General features: G+C 43.4%; 1 protein-coding gene across 1 annotated transcript in view; it reads right to left on the reverse strand.

Annotated features, from left to right (window-relative positions):
- The window catches only part of cdh23 (cadherin-related 23), an 807,091-nt gene that overhangs the window by 530,592 nt on the left and 249,913 nt on the right, over positions 1 to 26,586 (reverse strand). The window contains exon 10 of the mRNA XM_059640347.1: positions 7,597 to 7,709. Within this exon, the coding sequence (XP_059496330.1) occupies positions 7,597 to 7,709 (113 nt within the window). The remainder of the gene's footprint in view (positions 1 to 7,596; positions 7,710 to 26,586) is intronic.

The following is a 26,586-nucleotide window of genomic DNA, read 5'->3' on the forward strand; positions in this document are numbered from 1 at the left end:
CAAACAAGATACAATGTCGATTTAAAAAAAGAATAATGTGACTATTTTTGTGGTTAGCAAAACCAAACGACATAAATCTTTTTGAAACCACTGTCAGGTTAAACAGCCTTGAGGGAGACAGGAATATTAACAATTAAAACCTTTTTTTTAACCACATTAATGTGCTGACAGTTTTAACTGTGACATCAAAAACAGCAATCTGGAAAAGGAAAACAGATACCCAAATGTGGCTTGTGGCAATTGGAATGAGGATATTTTACATTTAATCTTGTTTGGAGGATTTAACTTCTGAAGGATTGCGGAAAGAGAGATTTATTTCAGGGCTTTATGGAAAGGCCCGAAGGTTTCTTTAGAAGTCGTAACTGTAGACGTTGGAGATCCTTTTAAAACAAAGCTGCCTGTAAATGAGTGGACCTTCCACCCCAACCTCAAGTTCACCTGGGCCATCTCCAACACATCCCTCACCTTCCTGGACCTCTCAGTCTCCATCTCAGGCAACCAGCTTGTAACTGATGTCCATTTCAAGCCCACCGACTCCCACAGCTACCTAGAATACACCTCCTCCCACCCACCCTCCTGCAAAATTTCCATCCCCCATTCCCAATTCCTCCGCCTCCGCCGCATCTGCTCCCAGGATGAGGCATTCCACTCCCGCACATCCCAGATGTCCAAGTTCTTCAAGGACCACAACTTTCCCCCCGCAGTGGTCGAGAACGCCCTTGACCGCGTCTCCCGCATTTCCTGCAACATATCCCTCACACCCTGCCCCCGCCACAACCGCCCCAAGAGGATCCCCCTTGTTCTCACACACCACCCCACCAACCTCCGAATACAACGCATCATCCTCCGACACTTCCGTCATCTACAGTCTGACCCCACCACCCAAGACATTTTTCCATCCCCACCCTTGGCTGTCTTCCGGAGACACCACTCTCTCCGCGACTCCCTTGTTCGCTCCACACTCCCCTCCAACCCCACCACACCCGGCACCTTCCCCTGCAACCACAGGAAGTGCTACACTTGCCCCCACACCTCCTCCCCCACCCCTATCCCAGGCCCCAAGATGACCTTCCATATTAAGCAGATGTTCACCTGCACATCTGCCAATGTGGTATACTGTATCCATTGTACCCGGTGTGGCTTCCTCTACATGGGGGAAACCAAGCGGAGGCTTGGGGACCGCTTTGCAGAACGCCTCCGCTCGGTTCGCAATAAACAACTGCACCTCCCAGTCGCATACCATTTCCACTCCCCCTCCCATTCTTTAGATGACATGTCCATCATGGGCCTCCTGCAGTGCCACAAGGATGCCACCCGAAGGTTGCAGGAACAGCAACTCATATTCTGCTTGGGAACCCTGCAGCCCGATGGTGTCACTGTGGACTTCACAAGCTTCAAAATCTCCCCTTCCCCCACCACATCCCAAAACCAGCCCAGTTCGTCCCCTCCCCCACTGCACCACACAACCAGCCCAGCTCTTCCCCTCCCCCCACTGCATCCCAAAACCAGTCCAACCTGTCTCTGCCTCCCTAACCTGTTCTTCCTCTCACCCATCCCTTCCTCCCACCCCAAGCCGCACCCCCATTTCTTACCTACCAAACTCATCCCACCTCCTTGACCTGTCCGCCTTCCCTGGACTGACCTATCCCCTCCCTACCTCCCCACCTATACTCTCCTCTCCACCTATCTTCTTTTCTCTCCAGCTTCGGTTCGCCTCCCCCTCTCTCCCTATTTATTCCAGAACCCTCTCCCCATCCCCCTCTCTGATGAAGGGTCTAGGCCCGAAACGTCAGCTTTTGTGGTCCTGAGATGCTGCTTGACCTGCTGTGTTCAGCCAGCTTCACACTTTGTTATTCTGTAAATGAGTGGAATTTTCCTGTGGTCAGACAGCTGATTTTCCAGTGGAGGTGGGAGGTATGCATGGAGATCCTGCAGATTCCGAGCACTCAAAACTCTGATGGAATGGTATAGGAAATTGAATTTTCCACTGGGCAATTTCATTCTGCCTGAGGCTTTCTGAAAGTCTCCTTTTAAACTTTCGCAGGGGTCGGGTGGGAGTGAGGTGGGATGAGGCTACAGTTGGTTGGTTCTGATGATATTAAGGAAAAGCAGTTACTCAGGAAAAGTTTGACTGTTAAACACATCATCTGATCCCTGAGTAACTATTCAACAAAACCCACACTTAACTTACACACCCCCACCCACATCTTTACCAGGTCATTTACACTCCCAGACCCTGACTGGAGACCCCCGAATCTCTTATTCCCCTCCATGAACTGACACAGCCCCCTACTTCGTCTCCAGTCTTCCTTCATGACTCGTCAGGCCAGACCCAAGCAGGCCCATGTTCCATTCCCTTACCCTCACCTCTACCCATTCCCCCATCCCTGCTTCCATGTCAAACATTACCCAACACTCCTCAACATGATACCCTCCTCCTCTAACCTGACCCCTCCTCAAGCTAATTACCCCTCTCCCCTGAGACCCTTTCCCATCTCCTGCCAGGTGTGATTTCTCCCACCCACTTGGACCTACCCTAAACACTACATCACTTACCTTGCCATTTACACTCTATCCACTTGGCACCTTTCCTCCTTGGTGATCTGCCCAGGTGGTAACCTACTCAGATTCCCGGCATGCTAACCTAGCTCCTAATCATGCGTCAGCGTAGCCCTGGCACCAGCTGGCACACTGGTACCTGATCCAACCTGCACCCTATTTACGCAGCACCCGATTCCTCCTAGCACCCTAACATGTCATTTTTCTTATACGCTTAGTTTGACAGCAGCTGTCAAAGTGGCTGTGGTTTTAAATTTTGGAATACCGTAGCTATCAGCAGGAATGTGGTTTGTCTTCCTTTGTCGGTTCTATGCCAAGAAAGGGCTGTCAAAATTCTCATCATTCCAAAAGGGAGCCCTGAGCTGCATCTTCTTTCCAAAATGAAGGGATCCCATCTCTCCTAAAATAGTGGAAAGCTGAAGTGGAAGCCTGTGAAATTGCCATGCCTTGGAAAAATTGATCCCACGCGTCTGGTGATAACTGCTTGGCTCATCGTAACCTGCTGCTGGGGCTGTTTTGAACAGTGGCCTGCTTAGAGGGGAGTTTTATCTTTAAAAGCTAGCTCAGCTGGAGAGAAGCACGCTAAGAAAAAGCTGAGTTGGGGGAAAACTGCCAAGAACAAGCTACCCAGCCTGCCTCTCATTTCTGAAAGGAGAACCCTCCTGCTGAGTTCAGGGTGAAGTCTATTTGTTTGAAAGGGTTATGGAAGAAGCATATCAAGATTGCATTTCCTGAGCAAGTAATGTCTGCAAGACATTGAGGCAACAGTGCATGTTTAGTGACTTGACCACACCAACCAGAACATTACAGCAACACACTGGGGAAGGTTCTGCTCACTACCCTTCTGTCTTCAAGAATAACACATTGGCCAATTTTTAAAAAATTCTTCCAGAAAGTCAAGCTCTTGAAGAAGCCCGCGTTTTTTTCTCTTTTCCTGAAGTGTGTGTACACACTTCCAGAAGGATAAGTATTAATACTTCTAATTTATATTCTGTGCTAATTATTGTTATTGAATACATTTTGTTGATAATAAATCCACAACTGTGTTTGTTGAAGCAAGATCTAATTGATAGATTTTGCTGTTTACAATACAATATAGATGAGGTTATTTTAATCGGTCATTTTGATAACTGCAAAGTATTTTAATTTTATGTTGTGAAAGGTGGGGTATTGGGACTAGAAAGATAGTGCACGCCTTCAGCCTAAATCATTACAGCATCAAGAAACAGAAGCCATTGTTACCCTCCCAATATCGTTGGCATTACATCTTGATGCTTCAGATTTTTGTTCTTCTTTATTTTAAAAAAATGCATCACTGTTTCCATGCTGACATTCGCTAATGTGCTTTGCAATCCCTCCTGAAAATATAAGCACATTAACTCTTGGACTTCAATAATTACAGCTCCCAATAAACTGCTTATAGAGTTGCACATCCCTCAGCAGCGCATTAAGGGCTTCCATCAATACATAAGAATGCATTTAATGCCAGAACAAAACAATCTACTGTGAGGAAACGTCTGGCGCAATTCCCAGTCCTGAAAAGTTGCTCACTGGCTGAGAAGCTACATCTATAGTGCTGGATTGACTTATCATTAATATCTGGCATTGTTTAGTGACACCTAATAACCAGGGGATTTTCATCAGAACAGACAGCACATTTGTTGCTGAAATGCCACAGAAAGCAGTTGAGGCCAAAACAGCAAATGCTTTCAAGATGGAAACAGATATAGTCCTTAAGGCTAAAGGGATGAAAGGGTTTGGGGAGAAAGTGGGGACTGAGCTGGATGATCTGCTGTGACCATACTGAACGGGACAGCAGGCTCAAAGGGCCAAATGGCCTTCTCCTGCTCCGATTCTCTGTTCCTATGCTAATGTAATTGTTTATGTACAAAATGAGCCACCTTCTACATTTTTATGAAACTGTGTCCATTCAAGGGATGTGGACGTCACTTGGTAGCTTTGCACAGACCATTCCTAGGGGATGTATGGAGCCCAGGGCTTTCAATGCCCCACCCCCAGGCCGTGCCCACTAGCCCCAGCCCACCCCACCACCCCCATCTATGGCCCCTCCTGCCCTTGTAACTGTTTAACAAGATCATGGAAGAATGTGACTGTGACTTCACCCCCACTTTCCCACAAACCCCTGACAAAACGTTAACTCTCCTTCTGCCTTCAATACGTTCAATGACCCTACCTCTACAAATTTCTGGGGATGGGAGATATACAAACCCATGTGCCTCTGAGAGAAAAGCCAACTCCCCATCTTTGCCATAAATGGTAGATCTCTTGTCTTTAAATTGTGTTTCTCTTATTCTTGTCTCTTTCACAAGGGGAGGTGTTATTTCAGCACCCACTCCGTTATCTCCCCTTCTCGTGTATGTTATGATAAGGTCATACGAGGGATGTATAGTCAAAATATATCGACTAGCAGCAGAGTCAATTGACCATTCACTCTACAGCTTAACCAAATCACTCTAAAGCAGCTTTGAGCCATGATCCAGTTGAATGGTGGAGCAGATACGTTGGGCCAAAAGATGTATTCACACGTCCCATTTCCCACATACATGGTTCTGGTTTGGGAAAAACGTAGTTTGCACTGTAATTTAAGCTTTGTCAGGTCCAGAACTGGAAGAAACAACTTTGCTTTGTGGTGTTCCCACTAACACAAGGTTTAGTTCCTGCTGCAGTTGAGTTGGACCCTGCTGCTTATGACATGTTCTGGTCTTTTTTCGCTACTTTAATGTTGAGCACCACTGCTAATTTAGCAGGTCAGAGACTGGGCATCCTGCACATGAGTAACACACATCCTGACTTCCCAAAGCCTGTCCCTCATCTACCAGGCTCAAGTCAGGCGTGTGATGGAATACTCCCCACTTGACTGGATGGGTGCAGTTCTAACAATAACTCAAAAAGCTTGATACCATCTAGGACAAAGCAACCACATTGATATGCACCACATGCACCTTCTTCCAAGTTCAATCCCTTCACCACTGATGCACAATAGCAGCGGTGTGTACCATCTACAAGATGGACTGCAACAACTTGTCAAGGCTCCTCAGACAGCACCTGCCAAACCAGGGGTCTCTGCTACTTAGAAGAACAAGGGCATCAGCTACATGGGAACACTACCACCACCTGTCCAAGTCACTTAGCTGATCCTTCATTGTTGTTGGGTTAAAATCCTGCCTCTCAGCCCTAATGGCATTGCAGGGGCACCTACACCAAATGAACTGCAGAGGTTCAACAAGACAGCTCCCTGCAACTTTCTCAAGTGGCAGAAATGCAAAGCTACCAAGCGACGTCCACATCCCTTGAATGGACACAGTTTCATAAAAACGTAGAAGGTGGCTCATTTTGTACATAAACAATTACATTAGCATAGGAACAGAGAATCGGAGCAGGAGGCAGCCATTTGGCCCTTTGAGCCTTCTGTCCCATTCGGTATGATCACGGCTAATCATCCAGTTCAGAATGCTGTTCCCACTTTCTCCTCAAATCTTTTCATCCCTCTCAACCTGTTTTAGTGTGAGGAAAGTTCTTTGTTAAGGCCTTTGAAATATCGGTTTGTGATAGTTTAAGTGGTGTGCAATTCGCTTTCCCAGCTACTTTTACCAGAGTTCCTGAATAAGACAGTCAGTGCGCTTGCTAAAATATTAGCATTAATTTAAAATAAAGTGGTTGTAAAATTTTTGAAGACCCTGGCTTTCAATCCACTCATGTATCAGTGCGGCCAGAGCAACCTCATGGGGATTGGAGGGTTTGAGCTAAAGGGAGAGGCTGAATAGATTAGGGCTATTCTCCGTGGAGTGTTGGAGGCCACGGGGTGATCTTACAGAGGTTTATAAAATCATGAGTGGCATGGATAGGATGAATAGCCAAAGTCTTTTATTCCCAGGGTGGGGGAGTCCATAGGTTTAAGGTGAGAGGGGAAAGATTTAACAGGGATCTAAACGGCAACGTTTTCATGCAGAGAGAGTGGTGTGTATGGAATGAGGATATGGTGAAGGCGGGTACAACTGTAATATTTAAAAGGCATCTGGATGGGTATATGAATAGGAAGAGGGATATGAGCCAAATGCTGGCAAATGGGGCTCGATTAATTTAGCATATCTGTCAGCACAGATGAGTTGGACCAATGGATCTGTTTCCATGCTGTGTAACTCAATGAATCTATGATTCCATGATTCTAAAGATAAGGCCTGGGAGTGAAGCTGGGTTTGAGGACAAGGTGTGTGTTTGAAAGGCACAGAGCAATATCATTCTCTTCATAAACTTGAGACATCCATCAATATAGGATAACAAAGTGTGGAGCTGGATGAACACAGCAGGCCAAGCAGCATCTCAGGAGCACAAAAGCTGACGTTTCGGGCCTAGACCCTTCATCATCCTCTCTGAAGAAGGGTCTAGGCCTGAAACATCAGCTTTTTGCTCCTGAGATGCTGCTTGGCCTGCTGTGTTCATCCAGCTCCACACTTTGTTATCTTGGATTCTCCAGCATCTGCAGTTCCCATTATCACATCCATCAATGTACTCTGTTTTTACTTTTCAATATATCGAGTGCAAAATAAGCAAGGGCAATGTGAGAAAAAAACTTTTCCACTGAGTGAGTAATTTGGGTCTGGAATGCACTGTCTGGAAATGTGGTGGAGGCAGGTTCGGTTGAGGCATTCAAGAGGGGCACTGGATGATAATTTGAATAGGAATGGTGTGCAGGGATATGGGGAAAAGGCAGGAGATTAGCACTGGGGGATAGACCTGATAAAGGCCCAATGGGCCAAATAGCCCCTTCCTGTACCATAAAAATTCTGTGTTCTCATTTCTTTAAGTGACCCCTTTAAATGTTTCTGCTCAGCCAAGTCTAAAGGGTTCAAGACTTTGCATCCCCCTCCCCCAAGTGGATCTCATCAGAACATCTCACAACACATTTTGTTTCCCTGAAGATGCAACACGACCTAAGCAATTTTCCAAATTCATTTGCACCAAATCTCATTTGTTTTTGTTTGTGCTGATGAAAAGGTCTCTGTTGGAATCACTCACCCTTACAGTCAATATAAACCCTGAGCTGTACAGGGGATTTTCTCGATCCAGCGGGCCGTTCAGAGTCAGAGCTCCACTGATGTAATCTAAGGCAAAGATACTGTTGGTGTTACCTGTGGAAACAAAACCAGTCCAGTCTGTTATTCACCCAGAGCAGATGGACAGTGAATAAGCAACAAAAAAAAAACCCTCTAAACAGCCTTTTGTCATCCATTGGAGTCAGGCTGGATCGACTGTAACAGCCTTTACTTAATGACAGGCTAAACAATAACACACAGAATTACAGAGCTCTCCAGCAAAGGCAGAATAAATGTTTGATAAGTTAAATGTGGGACCCATGCCAGCGAGAAAGAAAATGACAGAAAGCCATTTTGGTTGGTACAAACTCAGAGCAAACAAACAATCGACACCCGCCCCCCTGCCCAGCTCATTGGCATTCAAGTTTATACATCATCTTTCCGACATGAGGGCATATAGTTCAGGTGTTATAACACAGCTGTTTGGAAAACACTTGCCTGAAGTTAACATTGCTCTGTTGGATGGTTGCACTAATGAAATGGTCTTGGACTCTCTGCTCCAATGATGCAGATTAAAAAGCAATCGATTTACCCCACTGAGAAACCCACCAGGCATGCAAGCAGATTCAGGAAGACCAGGCTTTGAAACGTCTGCTCAAGATGCAGTCAAATTTGCCAAATATACGACAGCGCAGAAAAACCAATCAAAAACACTTTGGTTGAAGGGGTAGCAGCAATATTTTCTGAGAATTATGGCCAGGCCATTCAGGAAAGACGTTAGGAAGCATTTCTGCGCACGAATGGTGGTTGAGGTTTGGAATTCTCTTCCACAAACAGCAGTGGATGGAGGATCAGTTGTTAGTTTTAAACCTGAGATAGAAAGCTTTTTGTCTGCAAAGGTATTGAGAGATATGGACCAAAGGTAGGTGTGTGCAATAAACGACCATAAATATAGGAGCAGAATTAGGCTATTTGGCCCATCGAGTCTGCTCTACCATTCAATCGTGGCTGATAAGTTCCTCAACACCATTCTCCTGCTTTCTCCCCATACCCCTTGATACCATTACTAATCACAAACCTATCTATCTCTGTCTTAAAGACACTCAATGAGTTGGTCCCCACAGCTCTCTCCAATAATGAATTGCACTGATTCATCACCGTCTGATCAAAGAAATTTCTCCTTATCTCAGTTCTACAGGATCATCCCTTTAATCTGAAGATGTGCCTGAGGGTCCCAGTCTCTCCTACTGGAGGAAACATCTTCTCCACATCCACTCTACCCAGGCCGCTCAACATCCTGTAAGTTTCATTTAGATCCCTCTCATCCTTCTAAACTCCACTGAATACAGACCCAGACCCCTCAACTGCTCCTCATATCAATCCCTCTCTTCCTGAGAACTCCTCGAGATCCCCTCCAAGGCCAGCACATCCTTCCTTAGATACAGGGCCCAAAACTGCTCACAATATTCCAAATGCAGTCTGACCACAGCCTGTCTCAACAGTACATCTCTGTTCTTGTGTTGTGGCCTTCTCCAAATAATTTTTAAAAATTTTATTTTGTGGAATGTGAGTGTTGCTGGCTGGTCAGCATTTATTGTCCATCCTAGCTGCCCTGAGAAAGTGGTGGTGAGTTGCTTTCTTGAACTGCTGCAGCCCACCTGCTGTGGGTTGACTCAAAATGCCATTAGGAAGCAAATTCCAGTATGTTGACCCAACAACAGTGAAGGAATGGCGATATGATTCCAAGTCGGGATGGTGAGTGGCATAGAGAGAAACTTGCAGGTCTTAGTGTTCCGATGTATCTGCTGCCCTTGTCCTTCTCAATGGAAGTGGTTGTGGGTTTGGAAAGTGCTGTATGAGGATTTTTGGTGAATGTTAACTTTGCATTTGCTTTCCTAACTGCCAACTGAACCTACGTTAAATGTAAGAGAATCCCAAACTCCCACATTCCTTTGTGCATTAGATTTCCAAAGCCTTTCTCCATTTAGAAACTATCATATCTTTTTTTTAAATAAAGTACATCACCTCACACTTTCCCACTTTGTACTCTATCTGCCACTTCTTTGCCTGCTCTCCCAGTCTGTCCCAATCCTTCTGCGATCTCACCGAATGGCTCAAAAAGGTCAATCTTTTTCCACGTCCTGTTTTTTTGTTTGTAAATCCAATTCTCTTTGAAAAAGGTTCCACTGCTCTTTCAGGCGCCATATTCTTCAAACAAGTGACCCTGGGCACTGAATCTGTCAAGCCTGATTCAGAGTTTGTGGATACACTGTAATGCGGATGCTTCTTTATTTCCAAATCCGACCCACCACAAGCAGTTCATTTTAAATTTTCTCAATATTTTGTTTAATTTCGCTGGGACCTCTCATGTCTAGAGGAGTAAAATAATTTAACCCACAGGACTTGAACTGCAAACAATGAATAAAAGAAGGCCGCTCAGCCTTTCAACCCTGCTCTGTCATTCAATGGGAACATGGCTGATCACATTTTCGCCTCATCTCTACTTTCCTGCATATCCCCGCCAATTCTTCATCTCCCTTGGTCATCGAGTATCTCTACTTCCTTAAAAAAAATGCTCGATCTCTAGCTACAGAAACATGGAAACCATGAGGTGGAGTAATCCATTTGGACCAACAAGCCCAATCCACCATCCAACATGACCATGGCTGATCTTCTATCTTAACACCATTACTCCCAAGCTCTCCCTATGCCCTTTGATGCCTTTTACTTCTAGATATCTATCCATCTCGTTCTTGAATACACTCAGTGGTTCTGCCTCCATAACCTCTGTGGAACAGAGCTCGACAAATTTATCATCCTCTGGGCGAAGACATTTCTCCTAATCTCAGTTTGAAATGGCCGATCACATATTCTGAGCTAGTGAGCCCTTGTCAAGGGGAACATCACCTCTGCATCTATTCTGTCCAGACTGGACAGAATTTTACACATTTCTTTCAGATCTTCTTGCATTTTTTAAATTCTAGTGAATCCCAGAGTCGTACAGCATGGAAACAGACTCTTCAGTCCAATGTGTCCATGCCGACCAGTTATCCTGTATAAACGTAAACCCCATTTGCCAGCATTTGGCCAAAATTCCTCTCAACCTTTCCTATTCGGGCACCCCTCTAAATGCCTTTTAATGTTGTAACTGTACCAGCCTCCACCACTTCCTCTGGCAGCTCATTCCATATACACACCACCCTTTGTGTGAAAAAGCTGCCCCTTAGGACCCTTTTAAATCTTTCTCCTCTCACCTTTAGACTATGCCTTCTAGTTTTGGACTCTCCTACCCTGGGGAAAAGACTTTACCTGTTTATCCTATCGATGCCCCTCATGGTTTTATAAACATCTACAATGTTACGCCTCCAGAGAAACAGCCCTGGCTTATTCAGCCTCTCCCTGTAACTCAAACTCTCTAAAACTGGCAATATCCTTATCAATCATTTCAGTGCCTTTTCAGGTTTAACAACATGTCTTGTTCTGATGAAACCTCATTAGCCCAAAATGCTATCCCTGTTCTTTCTCCACAGACACTGCCTGACTCAGTAAACAGCACCAGAATTTTCTGCTTTTATTTAGAACTGCATGCAAGAAGTTAAACTCATAAAGCAATCAGATAGGCCACTCCCTTGGTGCTGTGCTATTTGCAAACTTTTCAAGTGCCTTGGAAGATTCTTAATGAAACACAATGATCCTTTCAAAACGTTGCCCTTTCATTATTTATATGTTGCTGCAGTGTGCAATTGCAGCAAGGAGATATAAGGCATATTCTCCAACAATATGAACAAAGATATGAAAGTTTTATTACTGCAAATGTTCACATTTTCGAAGCAGTTTTATTCTATTTGACCAGAGCTTGATAAAGTCCCTCACTGCCTACATCAAAACCTAGACAAATTGAACACTGACTGAATGCTAAAGTGTCACCAAAGAAGATATGCTTATCGCTTCAAAACACAGTTTGATTCTGAGCCGACACAAATCTGCTTTCCACTGAAATTTTGCTCCAAGTGCTGCTGTTGCTCTAACAAAGCAGCAAACAGAGGCACCTGATCTGATGCCAAACAAGTCCAAACAGTAACACATCCATCAACGTCCTAGGGTGGGGACTGCACACTATTGACCGGAAACTTAACTAGATCGGCCATTTAAATATTGAGAGCGAGTTATCCCCCCGACTGGGAGTCAAGGACAGGTATCTCCCCTCTCGACTCTCCCAAAGTCTGTTCCCCGTCTACAAGGCACATGTAAGGAGAATGATAGAATGCTCTCCACTTCCTCCATCAGTGCGTCACTGCATGCCTTTACTTTCAAGCTGAAGCCATCATGGTCTTCCTGTTTCAGCCACAGATTCTGCAATTGTCACTTTCTTTCACATTGGAATGTATCTTCGCTGGGTTTTAAGGAGCGTTTCGAAGGTGGTGAGGAGTGAGGGAGGGAGCTGAAGGCATTCGTCTGGCCATTTCAGTGTGAAAGCAGGATTGACAACAATGGGGCAAAGGTAGGGGAAATGCACAAGACAGAGAGCTGGAAGGCAGAGGGAGATTAGGCAGCACCTTTAGTGTGAAAGGGGTGCTACAACAACAACAACCTGTATTGAAACAGCACCCTTCAGCGTAAACATTCTGAGGACTGTTCACAGGAGGATTATGAAACAAAACACCTTAGATTAAGGTTTTGTCCAGCTGCCCCATATGGGTGATTTAAAGAGCATCTTTAAAGGAGAAGAGAGCGCACTGAAGATGCTTACTGAGGGAAATCCTGAGCTTAAAATCTTGGAAATCGAAAGCTCTGGAATCATCTTCCACTGGCTCTCTGTCCTCAAGGCATTCATTAAAACCTACCCCTTTAGCCTGGTTTTTGGACATGCAGTTCAAATTTTGCTTTACACATCAGAGACACTAAATAAATCCAAGTCGTTGTTCCTGGGAAGATTTTATCTGTGAAACTTTTACAAGCAGTCCACAAATTTGAGCTGTTTAGTTTTACTTTGTCTTTTTTTTTGTTTAACCTTTGCTGGGGTTTCATTTTTTTTTGCTTTCTTCACCTCTTATTCCCACCGATATGCCTCATGAGCACCTAGCTCTCAGCTGTCATTGGGAATGCTGCAGCCAATGTGCGAAGGGTTGAAATTCCTTTGGGAGACCTGCCGGAGACAGAGGAAGCAGACAGAGCAGCTTTGAGATGGCAATGACAGCAGTTTGCAATTGCACCTCAGCTATGCCGTTTCCAAACAATATTTCTTGGGCATGTCAGATAAAACCTGTCTTTAATGTCTCCTGCTCACAAAAGGGCTGTCAAATCATTGTGCCATCTCTCCGGAGGATGCCAGTATGGATAAGCTCTGAACATTGTAACTACCTTTCCTGTCGGCCTGCATTAAATTTTTATCCCACCAGATGTTACCAAACCATCAAGGTGATGGACAATATCTGTGCCTGACGCATTGAAAAAAACCACAATCTTGCCTGAAATTTTCATTGTGCCTTGTTTGATAACTCTCCTGCGTAAAGCCCAGGATTATTACACCATGTTAAAGACTTCGTATAAATGTAAGTTGTTGTTTAAGCTGGCCTTTGGCATTGAGCAGTGGAGTCAAATTAAGAAGAAAAATTTGCTTCAAACACAGAAAATTACTGCCAAGTATCAGGCACATCCATTAACAGCCAGGGCATTATTCTCTGTAGACTGAAAACACATAAATATGAAACAGAGATGTAGAGCTGGATGAACACAGCAGGCCAAGCATCATCAGAAGAACAGGAAGGCTGACTTTTCGGGTCAAGGCCCTTCATTTTCTGCTCCTACCTGCTCCTCTGATGCTGCTAGGCCTGCTGTGTTCATCCAGCTCTACAACTTGTTATCTCAGTTTCTCCAGCATCTGCAGTTCCTACTATCTCTAAATATGCAACATGCCTGTTCAACTCAACAAAAAAACTAACAGCCATTTGCTGGTAAATTTCGCAGGGTACTTGACCAATCAGAGTCAACCTGCCTGGTTGAAGATTTAAATTAGGCTTGGCAGTTAACTGTCAATTGCAGTGAACTGGTGCATTTTCCATGGTAATGCCCCTTAGAGTCCACTTGCCAACCATTCAGTACACTCCTCTCATAACATAAGTGATGGCATTCCCCTTAAAATTGGCATTTCTTGCAAATTGTCCTGATGAGTGCAAGATGGAAAGCCTCGACAAAATATGCATTTTCTCAGCAAAACTCAAGCTCTGTGCTAGCAAATGGATATTTAAACACGAACAAAAACAGAAGTTGATGGAAAAGCTCAGCAGGTCAGGCAGCATCTGTGGAGAGAAATCAGAGTTAACGATTTGAGTCCGGCGAACCTTCCTCAGTTGCTTGACCCAAAACATTAACTCCGATTTCTCTCCCCAGATGCTGCCAGACCTGCTGAGCGTTTCCAGCAACTTTGTTTTTGTTTCTGATTGACAGCATCTGCAGTTCTTTTGGTTTTTACTAGTTAAACACAAATAGCTTGAGGGAGGAGCCAAGGAAGAATGCAATCAAAATTGGAAACAGCTGGGGAGAAACAAAAGTACATCAAATATTAGGGAGCAAGAGAGAAAAGGATTGAAAAGAAACAACGTATTCTGATAAAATCATCAGAATCTCACAAACAGGGATGGACCAGATGGCACCTGGTGCTCCCCTGATGTTTGATAGGATCACAGCAGACCCTAGTTCTCAGTGGCACATTCCATCCTGTTCCAATATTCCTAGGTTTAGTTAGATTCCAACTGATCTCAGTCTTAAAAGTATGCGACAGTTACAACCGTAAACACTAGAGCTGCAGTAGGCCATTTGGCCCCTCTATTCTGTTCATTGTTAATTTCTAAAGATATTGGTTCATGGGATGTCAGGGTAATTAGATGGTGAACTCTGGGTTCTAAAAAAAGCCACTGCTCTCAAAACATTAATTCTGATTCCTCTCCACGAAAGCTGTTCAGCTTTTCCAGCAAGTTTTTATTTTTGGTCCTGATTTTCAGCATCTGCAGTTCATTTGTTTTTTTTAAAATTGGAGGTCATTGAATATTTTTAAGGCAGAGATGGATAGATTTTTGTGAGTCGGGGGGATCGAGCATTCTCTGGGTAGATAGGAACATGGAATTTGAAACACAACCATTCGACCATGATCTTATTGAATGGCAAAGCAGGATCAAGGGGTTGACTGTCCTACTTGTACTCCTATATTTGGACAGGGAAAGAGAGAGAGAGAGAGAGAGAGAGACATACACAGGCAGAGGGAGAGGCACACATAGATCTGGGACAGGAAATGACAGAGAAAGAGAAAAGAGACAGGAAGAGAGAGAGAGAGCGAGACACTCACAAAGACAGACTGAAAGAAAGACAGAAAGACATATACACACATGCAGGCACACACACACGCACACAAAGACACAGTTGGGGTATGTGAAACAACAAAGAGAGAGAGACTTATAGGTGAGGGGTAGGAAAAGGAGAAAGAGACAAAACACATTATGATTCAAATTCTGTGGTGATTGCATGAAGTGTATGTACAAATCATCAAAACAGGGAGCTTTAAAGAGTGAAAGCTCTTAACAATGCAACACCCCTCAGTACTGCTCTGCACTCAACTTTCAACAAGGGTGCTTGAACTCAGCAGCCTTTTACTCACACCAGAAATAAATAATACACCCAGATTTCATACCCAATCTGGGGACGCATAGAACTGGCCGAGGAAATCACTCAAGGAACCATTTGTTCTTTACTTCACTTGAAGTTCCACTATAGCTTCAATCACCTTTTTTTCCTGAGACCATTACTTTGATCAATAAAGCTGGTAATCCTATTCAGAGTTTCAGATAGATGCCAGCCATCAGTTTTCAGGCACAGAACACAAACTTACATGGTAAAAAAACTGTCACTCAAAACATTCGTTATTTGTTTTTGGTCCAGTGTTTTAGCTGAAGTATTAATGTAGGTTAATGAGACCAGTGGAAGAGAAATTTTGAAGGAACACATTAAATCCTACCAATGTGGCACTGCACCGTAGAATTTACATCCTTAAAATGTTGGAAGTCAATAAAGCAGGCTGATATGACTAATCTGAAAATTCTCTGCTGTTTTTGGAAGCAACCAATGTTTGTGATTTAACTTTTCACTTGCGTGAGAAAGTAGAAGGTCTCAAGTGCTAAGGTATATCTACAACAACATGATTCAAATCAGTGGGAATCGGTTGTTAAATATTGTCAGCATTGCTGATTGAAAGCCTATGGAGCAATTAGTTTATTGGATTAGTTAACAACATGACCAGAACAATTTGCAACGTTTAGGTCTTTTTTTTTCCTGTCACCTCCCTCTAAGTTATCTTCACGTAATATCAGGCTAATATTTCAGTGCAGTACTGACGGGGTACTGCAGCACCTTTTTCAATGAGGCAGTAAGCCAAGTTTACCCTCTCAAAAGAGTCCAATGCTATTGTTTCAAAGAACAGCAACTAGCTTTATGTTTTGCACCTTTAACAACTAATGCCCAAGAGGAATTCGGTGTCCAAACATTTCGAGGATATGGAAAGGATGCTTCAGCCTGTGTCTCAGTCCAGGTTTGTTTCAAGGTCTCACTTTTCAATTCCCCCACCAGCTCTGCAAATAGTTTCAGGAGACCTTGAAAAGCCAATCCAAGTTACTGGCCAAACTTCAGGTGCTGCATTGGAAGTTCTACTTGGATCACAAGACTGCCTCGACTCCACAGGGTTCAAATCGATAATTCTTAACCCTTGTTGAAGTTATTTTACACTGTAAATGCAGGGATGTAATTCTTCCAACTTCACTGAAAATGGTGCAGGGAGTAATTCACACCTGAATGAATACCAATCATTTCAGCAATAGTTCCATGTAGCAATGTATTCATCAACTGACAATGACAAGACCAGACAATTCAAACACACTTTTCACAATTAAGACAGCTTTCAGTATGAACAGAAAAAGTGAATAGGATTTGTTGGGAACTTATTCTGATAGAATGATGAGGAGCATGTTTGTATTTTCCAGCACACCAGCATAAACTGACAACTTTGAATATACTGTTATGCGAGTGATGGTGTACAATCGAACAGAAAATGATGGCTTCAAATTGGTTTGTCTGCTTCACTGCCCTGACTGGAATTACACTCTAGAAATGCTCACGTCAGTAACAATATTCACTCACCTGTGTAAAAATCACACAGCAAATCTAATGCAACTTATTACCCCTAATCTTTATTTTTAATAGTTTTGCCAAGAACACAAATGCCCAAAGTACAGAAATACTTCAAGTTAGTCAGGCCTTAGCCATATGAAACAATGAAACCAAAATGAAAATGGAAGAGTCAGAAGGGAAAATCTAAAAACAGAGAGATGTTGACTTGGGAGAACAAGAGCAAAGGAAGCAGCGGTCATTGAGTGGTTCACTTGCTTCTGCTTCATTGATCAACCATTCGGCGTTCTATTTTCCGACAGTTACTGTGGGCTTCCCATCTCTCTTCCCTGTTCTGGAGGCTACTGCTGTAATTCTGACAGCCAATCAGTGAAGGGAGCAATTGGCACTAGTTTTTACTTGGAATAGATCTCCAGCGAGACGCTAAAAGCTGTATTTCTCTTGAGTCCACACATTGTTGAGCCATGAAATGACTCTTTACGCACGCCAAGTGACCACCCAATCAATATCCTTGAACCTCACTTGATATAATTAACACCTATGTATCTCCTAAGCCTCAAGCTCATGCCTTCCTTAAGTTGAACAAATCATTTCGTTGTCAGTCACAACATGCCCTGTCATCATACCTGGAATGGCATGGTAGTTCAGTGGTTAAAATTGCTACCTCCCAACACCAGGGACCTGGGCTCAATTCCAGCCTTGGGCAACCATCTGTGTGGAGTTTGCACAGTCTCTCTGTGTGGTTTTCCTCCCACAGTCCAAAGATGTTTAGGTTGGATGGATTAGCCATTGGAAATGCAGGGTTAAGAGGATGGATCTGGATGGAATGCTCTTTGGAGAGCCTATGATTCTCCAATGTCCAGACATAGCTACGTTGATTTTTACAATAGAGAAACAGCAGCCCATTTTGCCCATCCACTCTGGACAGGTGTCTACACTCCATATGACTCTTTTCTCATTCCAACAGCTCTCTGTAACCTTTCAGCACATCTTCCTTTTCGCTCTCCTTGAGTTGAATTTCTTGTCAGAAACGTCTGAGCTACCTGTCTCTTGACTTTCAACACAATCAGGTTGCACTAAGTCCTTTCTAAAGAAAAGGGCTCATCCCATTCAATTGTTCCATACAGCTATAGATTCTGAATTCTGGTGCTGTCCTTGCAAATCTATTCTGAGTAATTTCCAGAGCTTCTCTATGCCTCCAATTGTGTGGAGAGTACTTTAAGTTAATTTACCATGCAGTTTGATGTCTCAAGATGAGTTTAGATCAAGACAGCTTGTTTGAGAAGGTGGCAAAATCAAGGACTTCAGAGTAACATTATTTATTATATTTTAATACTAAACTCTACGGCATATCGTAATCATAGATAGACCAATCTCTGATCTTGTAAAATCATAGATTCCCCATGGTGCAGGAAGAGGCCATCTGGCCTGTTGAGTCTGTACTGACTCTGAAGAACATCTCACCTACATTCATGAATGCCCACATCCGTGAATGAATAAAAAGGACCAACACAGCTGATAGCTCTGGTCTTTCCACTGGAATCTGGAGTAAAGACAACACTTTGTGTCAAATTAAATTAATGCTGATAAAAACCAAGGTCCAAAACTGCTCTCTCAATGAAGAAAGGGCTTTCTACCCATTTCAATGTGCATAATCTCTCTTGCATAACGTTTTCCATTCAGGAGAACCACTAAAAGGGAAAGGTAACGTTGTCATAGTCCCAGAGGACCACAGAGCTGTTCTCCCAGAGAAAAGCAGAGAAAGAGAGAGAGAGAGAGAGAGAGAGAGAGAGAGATAGAGGGGTCGGGGGTGGGTGGTGGTTAGAGAGTGACAGTGAGAGTCAGAGAGAGACAGAGAGAGAGACAGAGAGAGATAGAGGGGTCGGGGGGGTGGTGGTTAGAGAGTGACAGTGAGAGTCAGAGAGAGAGAGAGGGAGAGGGAGAGAGAGAGAGAGAGAGAGAGAGAGAGAGAGAGAGAGAGATAGAGGGGTCGGGGGGGTGGTGGTTAGAGAGTGACAGTGAGAGTCAGAGAGAGAGAGAGAGAGAGAGAAGCTGCTAATGATGACATTTGTATCAATGCCACAAGTCTGGAATGTTTGCATTTAGAAGCACATTTGACGGTCTTCCTTCCTTCCCCAGTTTCCTAAACCTAACTACTCATGACTTTCAAGGAACACGAAGGAAAAGTCCATCAGCCCTGTTAATGTCAGCGAATTTATTATTCAAAATTTGCTCTGTCAGACTCTTCACCTGAAATAAATGTTTTTTGATGTGGTTCAGAGAGCTTTCAACAGCCACAGTTATCATTATATAAATTACCTTTCCATGCTGTTCTACTAGTCATATAATACACCGCTGATAACCTTGAACTGCCTCATACAATCACTTCAACTTTGGTTGATTTTAACAGAAACACCAACAGCATAAAATATATTATTTCAGATTTCTTGGTCTTGTGTCCATCTAGGCATAGAATTCATCTCTGCCACCTCCTGTATATAATTATGCATTTTCCAGATATATCTGTAGCAACTGCAATATAGAAGCTTAATGCTCAACTATCTTTCATGAAATACTGACTGATCCTAGCCAACCATTTGCGAAACATGACACAATGCTTGGCTGCTGACTTGGCATTTGAATTTTTGAATTTAGTTTACCCAAAATTACCTCAATAGCCACCACTTATCTCTAGCCCTCATTTCACAGAGTCCATCTGGAGTCAGTTCACAAGAATATTCTAAGCCACTTTGTTCCCCACTAACCTAGCACTAATTTTTATTGATACCTCTAAGTTAGAAAGACGAGAAGAATTTGCATTTTTGAAATATCTTTCATGACTGCAAGATATCCCGGTTTGTGTTACCGCTGATGAAGGCCTTTAAAGAGATGTCAGCTCAGAAGTGTCCACAGTCTGCAAGCAGCAAAATACTTTACTGATGTTGTTTGAGGTTTAAGTACAAGACACTCGGGAATGATCACTTGCTCTTTTTGAAATAGTGTCATAATCTGAAAGGATGGTCTGGGCCATGGTTTAACATCTCATCTGACAGATGGTATCTCCCAACAATGCAGCCCTCCCTCAGTGTCCTACCGGGAATGTTAGCTGAAAATGGGACTTGAACCTACAATGTTCTGACTCAAAATGCAGTCCAGAGCTTAAACTGGCAGCTCAGAGGGCTACTTTGGCCTCTTCCCTTTTCTAGGGTTTGGGATGAGAACTTTCCTGCTCAGTCCATTTCGGTTAAACCCCGACACCTGTTTTCTGCCCCCTTTCCAATAGCTCTTGGGGGCAACACCTCCCAGTTCTTCTTCATTTCTGACCAACTTCTCCCTTCACTCTCTTTCGCAGATCCCACTGAGACCCATTCCTCCCAAGTCAAGTTTTATGAAGATCAAAATCTCAGACTGGACAGCTACAGTCACATATCAGTTTTATGATTGGATTTTAAACCAGGAAGGTGTCAGTTCAAATCTCAGCAAAGCAATTCATGAAGTTTAGTTTCATTCTAATAATATTAAATGTAAAAATAACCGTGACATTATCAGAATAGTCTTGCAAACCAAACCAAGCCAAACCAATTCAATGTGTATGAGGGAAGGAAATCTCCCGGTACTACCTGGCCTAGTCTATATGTGACTACCGTCCCATGCCAACATGGGGAGATTCTTAGCTGCCCTCTGAAGTGAATCAGCTAGCTACTCAAATGAGATAGGCAATAAATGCTGCCCCTTTTCATCACCATTCATGTCCCAAATATGAATGAAAACATAAACAAAACTCAAGAAGGGTCTGTGCGCATGCATCTTCCTGTCTGAATCAGGACAGAATATGCCAAGGATGAGAGATGTTCTTAAGGTTTGTTGCAGCACATCAGGATACAAAGGAAAAATTATGAACATGACCAGAGGACAGGATGTTCAAATATGCAAATTTCACCATGAATTATTGCTTTTTTTAAAAAGAGAGAGGAGCAGCATTTGGGAGGAACTCTCTTGTTCAGTTTACCGCTGACCTCAGTTCATTTGCTGGTCAAATATTTGGGGAGTTGGATTGTGTGGAATTGTGAAGTAAAATCTAATTTTTTACAATGCAGAGAAGAACAGGGCACAGGGTACACACACACACATGCATATCCAAACACACACACAGTCAGACAAATGCTTGCTAGAGATTCTGTGCAGCTTTAAGCTGCAAGTTCAGAAGAAATTCAGTACAAAAGAAGCCAAGATTCCTTCCCTGCTTTTCTGAACATTCTGCTATCTCCCACCTAAATCAGGGAGGAAGGTCAGTTGAAGCTCTACAGAAATTCCAGGAACAATGTTTGTACAACTTCAGATAGATGCAAAAATAAACATTTACATCAAGAGCAATATTCATAAGCTTCTGGACATCCAGTGTTGCCTATTGTGTGTTTGTTGTTGCTGACATCTGGTGAAAAAAACTTACATTTATTGCCAAGCAGCCACCAATCTCCATGAAGCCAACATAAAGAAAAAATCTCGCTTCAATGTCACTGTCTAATATGATCAGATAATACACTTTGAATGTCAGAAACTGTGTAATCCTCTCTCTTCCATTAAGGATGACCCTCAAAGGTGCTACCTCATTAAACACTGAATTGGTTGGATCCTATCTCATTAGATGTCTAATCTGTGTGGCCCTACCTCATTAAACAAAGTATCTGGGCGATCCTACAGCACACACAGCCGTACCTTTGTGTTTTAACAAAGATACAGCTTGAGGGAAAGAGTAGCTTATATGACCAATGGTGAATTTTTGACATTTTTTGCAATATCACAAAATCATAGAATGGTTATACCACAGAAGTAGGCCAATCCGCCCATCATGTCTGCACCCATTCTATAATCTAGTGCCAATCTTCTACCTTTTCCCCATATCTCTATACACCATTTCTATCCAAATAACTATCCAATGTTCCTTGAATGTCTCAATTGAACCCACTTCCAACAACATTTCCAGGTAGTGCATGCCATAAGCCAACTACTCGATGGGTGAATGGGGTTTTTCTCACATCACCTTTGCTTTGTTTGCACATCACTTTAAATCTATGCCCTCTTGCTGTTTTTCCTTTTACGAGCAAGATCAAATTCAAGGGCGAACTATACAGTAAATGGAAAAGTCCTAGGGAAAATTGATGAACAGAGAGATTTGGGTGTTCGGGTCCATTGTTCCCTGAAGGTGACAACGCAGGTCAATAGGGTGGTCAAGAAGGCATATGGCATGCTTTCCTTCATTGGGCGGGGTATTGAGTACAAGACTTGGCAGGTCATGTTACAGTTGTATAGGACTTTGGTTCGGCCACATTTGGTGTACTGTGTACAGTTATGGTCGCCGCATTACCAAAAGGATGTGGATGCTTTGGAGAGGGTGCAGAGGAGGTTCACCAGGATGTTGCCTGATATGGAGGGCACTAGCTATGAAGAGAGGTTGAATAGATTAGGATTATTTACATTAGAAAGACGGAGATTGAGGGGGGACCTGATTGAAGTCTACAAAATCATGAGGGGATAGACAGGGTGGATAGCAAAAAGCTTTTTCCCCCAGAGTGGGGGGACTCAATTACTAGGGGTCATGAGTTCAAAGTGAGAGGAGGAAAGTTTAAGGGAGATATGCGTGGAAAGTTCTTTACACAGAGGGTGGTGGGTGCCTGGAACGTGTTGCCAGCGGAGGTGGTAGACGCAGACATGTTGGCATCTTTTAAGATACATTTGGACAGGTACATGGATGGGCAGGGAGCAAATGGACACAGACCGTTAGAAAATAGATGACAGGTTAGAAAGAGGATCTTGATCGGCGCAGGCTTGGAGGGCCGAAGGGCCTGTTCATGTGCTGTAGGTTTCTTTGTTCTTTGAGCAGAAACTCCTTCTCCTTCTCTACTCTATCTGGCTCCTTATGATTTTGATTTTATGATTTTGAAACCTGCAGATTTTCAAATCTGCACCTGACCTTCCTCACTCAAAGGGGACAGATCCAACTTCTTCAATCTACCCTCATATGTGAAGTTTCTCATTCCTGGAGCCATTCTTGCAAATTACTTCTGCACTCTTTGAACTGAGTTCACATATCTAGAATTAGAGATGATGGAGCAGACATTGCTTTGAGTCTACGCTGACCCTTGCCTGCAGACTACTCCAGGCCCCACCTTGAGGGTCTCAAGGCTGGGAGTCTATGTTGGGCTTCACCTTGAGGGATTCAAGGCTGGGTGTTTTCACTTGAGGACAAGAGTATGCACTGGGCTTCACCTCGAGGCTCTGGAGGCTGGGAGTCCACGCTAGCTTCACCTCACTCCAAATGTGAGCTAATAATCTAGGGGACAGGCTGACCAGTGAGGAAAGGACATTGTGTTTTCAAATTTATTTTCAGGATGTTGAAGGCATTAACACGTTATTGCTATTCCCTAGCGGCTACAATAGAATATTCCTGAATCTGTTGCAGATCCTATGGACATGACGGTGTGAATAAGGAACTTCAGACTCTTAACTAGCAGGAATAGAGAGGAATTTACTCTGGGGTGTGGTGCACTTCGGAGGGAAATCATGGGGTGGCCTTGCTCCCAATGTAAGACTGTTCTTGTCCTTCTCACTGATGAAGGTAGCTGTGAAAATGAGGTCAAGAAAACTCCATCCATCCCGTGTCAATGGGATGAAAGCCTCCTTGTCTCAGAGATAAGGTACAAAGTAAAATGAAATGAGTTGCAGGAAATTGTGACAATTTTTTGCAGGTCTGGCAGGAGGCTCGGAATTTTGCAGTGATCTGACAATCTCACTGGGTGGTACGACATGATAGATTGAGTAAGAATGGAAAACATTTCAAATGACAAAGTGTAAAAGCTAGATGAATCAATGGTTTGATGCTAATCTTTATGAAATGATCCTTACCCGACCCTGGTGTCCACACTTGGGTCATCAGCTTGGCTCGATGGGCAAGGCACCTTCCCACCAGGTTAAAAGGTTGAGAGCTTGAGCCTGACTTGAACTTGCACAAACAATCTTGGGATAGTATCTCGGGTCAGTTGCCGGCACAGGCTGCCACAGTCCAGGTGAGGTTTATGTCTGAGGCCCAACCTCCTTATTCAGGAGGGAACTGAATGGAGGGTTTGAGTTACAAGGAGAGGCTGGATAGGCTGGGACCTTTATCCTCTGGGCTGTAGGAGGTTGAGGGGTGACCTTATAGAGGTTTATAAAATCATGAGGGGTTATAGATAGCGTGAATAACAATGGTCTTTTCCCTAGGGTGGAGGATTTCAAGACCAGGGGCATATTTTTAAGGTGAGAGGAGAAAGGTAAAAAAAAAAGACATGAGAGGCAAGATTTTTATTCCACAGAGAGTGGTTTGTGTATGGAATGGAAGTGAGTACAGTTAAACAACTAAAAGACATTTAGATAAGTGCATGAACGGGAAATGTTTAGGGAGATATAGGCCAAGGGCATGCAGGTGGGATTAATTTAGTTTAGTGTTACGGGTTCATGGACTAGTCAGATCGAAGGGTCCGTTTTTACGCTGTGCGACTTTGACTACTTGGAGAGAGGGCGTTCTCCTGGTATTGTGACTAACATTCTATCATTAAATAAACACCAGCCAAAGAACAGGGCAACTGATGATCCAGCTCATAATTTGGTTCCTCAGCCCTATCATGCGGCCCCTTCCGGTGAGATTACCAGGTTCTTGCAGAGTTGAGAGCTTCCTTCAGTCTATCCACAACGTATGAGATGGAGATTGGTAAAAATCATCTTACTCTGCATCATATAAACCACTGCACGGAAGAGAATTTCCTCCCGTCAGCATCTTGCTGTTTTCAGAATGACTGCTACATCCATCCACACAGAAGTCGGCGGTGTTCAAGGTGCTGTTGAGATATTTTTGCAGAGTTTGCAAACATGAATCTGCATTTTCATGCTGCATCTCCAACCTCAGGAGGTGGTCCAATTATTGTACCACTACTAAACAACTAAAATTGCATTTAACTAACAGCTGTAGCATAGACTCTGATTAATTGGTTCTTTTTCAAATCGAGAAACTGCAGGTTAACCTTTACTCAGTATTGCAAGCTTAATTACTTTACACAAAGTTCCCTGTCCTCAGGAGAGCTCCAATCAGTGATTTCCAATTTAAAAGTCTACAAAGAGATTCAAGTCACTCTCTCAATGACCAACATTCTTAAAAACATTGCCAATTTAAAGTACACATGATGCCCATACTGAGGTTTTCAGTGACTTTGCGTCCCATTTATTCAATCATTGTGCAGGAGTTTGAAGCTATTGCTGCTGCAATCGGTAATTCTGGGAAACCAAGAACAGTTCACCAAAACCTCTTGAAATTAACGCACCACAAACAGTTCATTTCCTTCCCATGCCCCTCACTTGCCATGCTGTGCGCTTTCAGAGATAAGGGGCACAGTACATGCATTAAAGCACTTTTATGAAAGTACTTTATGTGGGCAATGCCCACATCCTGAAACATAATAACACAGGATGAAGTCTGAAAAGCAATCAAAGTAAAATAATGCACTCCGAGACACCGGAGGGCATGGAAAATAACATGACTCCAAGTTCTAGCCTCTTTTGCAGGGCTGAATCCAATCTTGAGTTTAGGTGCTCTTGCAGAAGAACCTGGAGGTCATGCCATTTTTTTTTGCTTGAAAATATATTTTCATGTCTTAGCATTTTTTAATCCCAAAAAGGAACACTAAAAATGTCATTTGCTGCCATCACAACATCACTTTGAAATGAAAGCAGGGAATGGAGTTTAAATGACTGGAATTAAACTGTCAGCAAACATGATTTTATCCTTAAAAGTATGCTGCAGTAAATGGAAACAGTTTTGATGCTTGAATATTATCCAAAGCAGGACCTCAGCTTACAGCTGTGAATCCGTCATAAGCACCTTAAGTACAAAGGCAACCTGCATTGAAATAGCAGCCCTCATACAAGGAGATCCCTGAGAATTCTTTAGGAAGGAGAGAGGAGAACTCACAGCCCTGGAAATGAAAGGTTAAAGCAGAGGCTCAGAAGTACAGTCAATGGGATAGGTTTTTCAGCAGGCTTCTCAAGGAATACTGTGGAAAGGTAAATGAGATTTGGGAATTCCACAAACAGCAGAGGTGTTCAGACTCCAATCAATCATTACAGATGGAGCAGCAATAGGGGTCCAAGAGCTAATTCAGAGCAGAAGGGCGATGTTGGTTAGGACACTTACTTGGAGGACAGTGCTCAGAAAGGAAGACGTCAATCTAAATGAGACAGATGACACAGCTGTAAGCACACTGAACCAGTAAAACTCCACGGCCATCACCGAGCCCTTCCTTATATCCCATATCATCCACATTCCCTTCCCTTGTACTGCAGGAATAAACCTTCAGTTCAGCCACAAACATCTTAAAACTCCCAACCCTCTTTCATTCACTTTTTTTCTGTCCCTATTGAAATGTTCAGTCCCTAACTCACTTTGGTTTTTCAGCTCCCAGGTCATCAACTCTACTCCTTCTCATTTTGGCCATTTCTCCTGGTAGAACACTCCCTCACATCCAACGTGGCTCGATCACAATGTGTACAGTGAAACCTGCCCATGACTCCAAGCTCATAGCGTTGGGCTAAAATAATTTCCCCTTTCCAATCTCAAGTGGCCAAGCATCTCATTAAGCACCTCTTCCAACCAAATATCTACAGCAAGTAGAATGAGTACGGACTTTCCAGTTTGGTCAAAACAGCCAGCCCTACTCCCTCTTGCCCATCAAGCAAAGCCTTCTCACAGACCTCACCCCTGACCAAGACCCTAGTC

This window comes from Stegostoma tigrinum, chromosome 37 (assembly GCF_030684315.1).
Source record: "Stegostoma tigrinum isolate sSteTig4 chromosome 37, sSteTig4.hap1, whole genome shotgun sequence".
In the NCBI taxonomy this organism is placed as follows: Eukaryota; Metazoa; Chordata; class Chondrichthyes; order Orectolobiformes; family Stegostomatidae; genus Stegostoma; species Stegostoma tigrinum.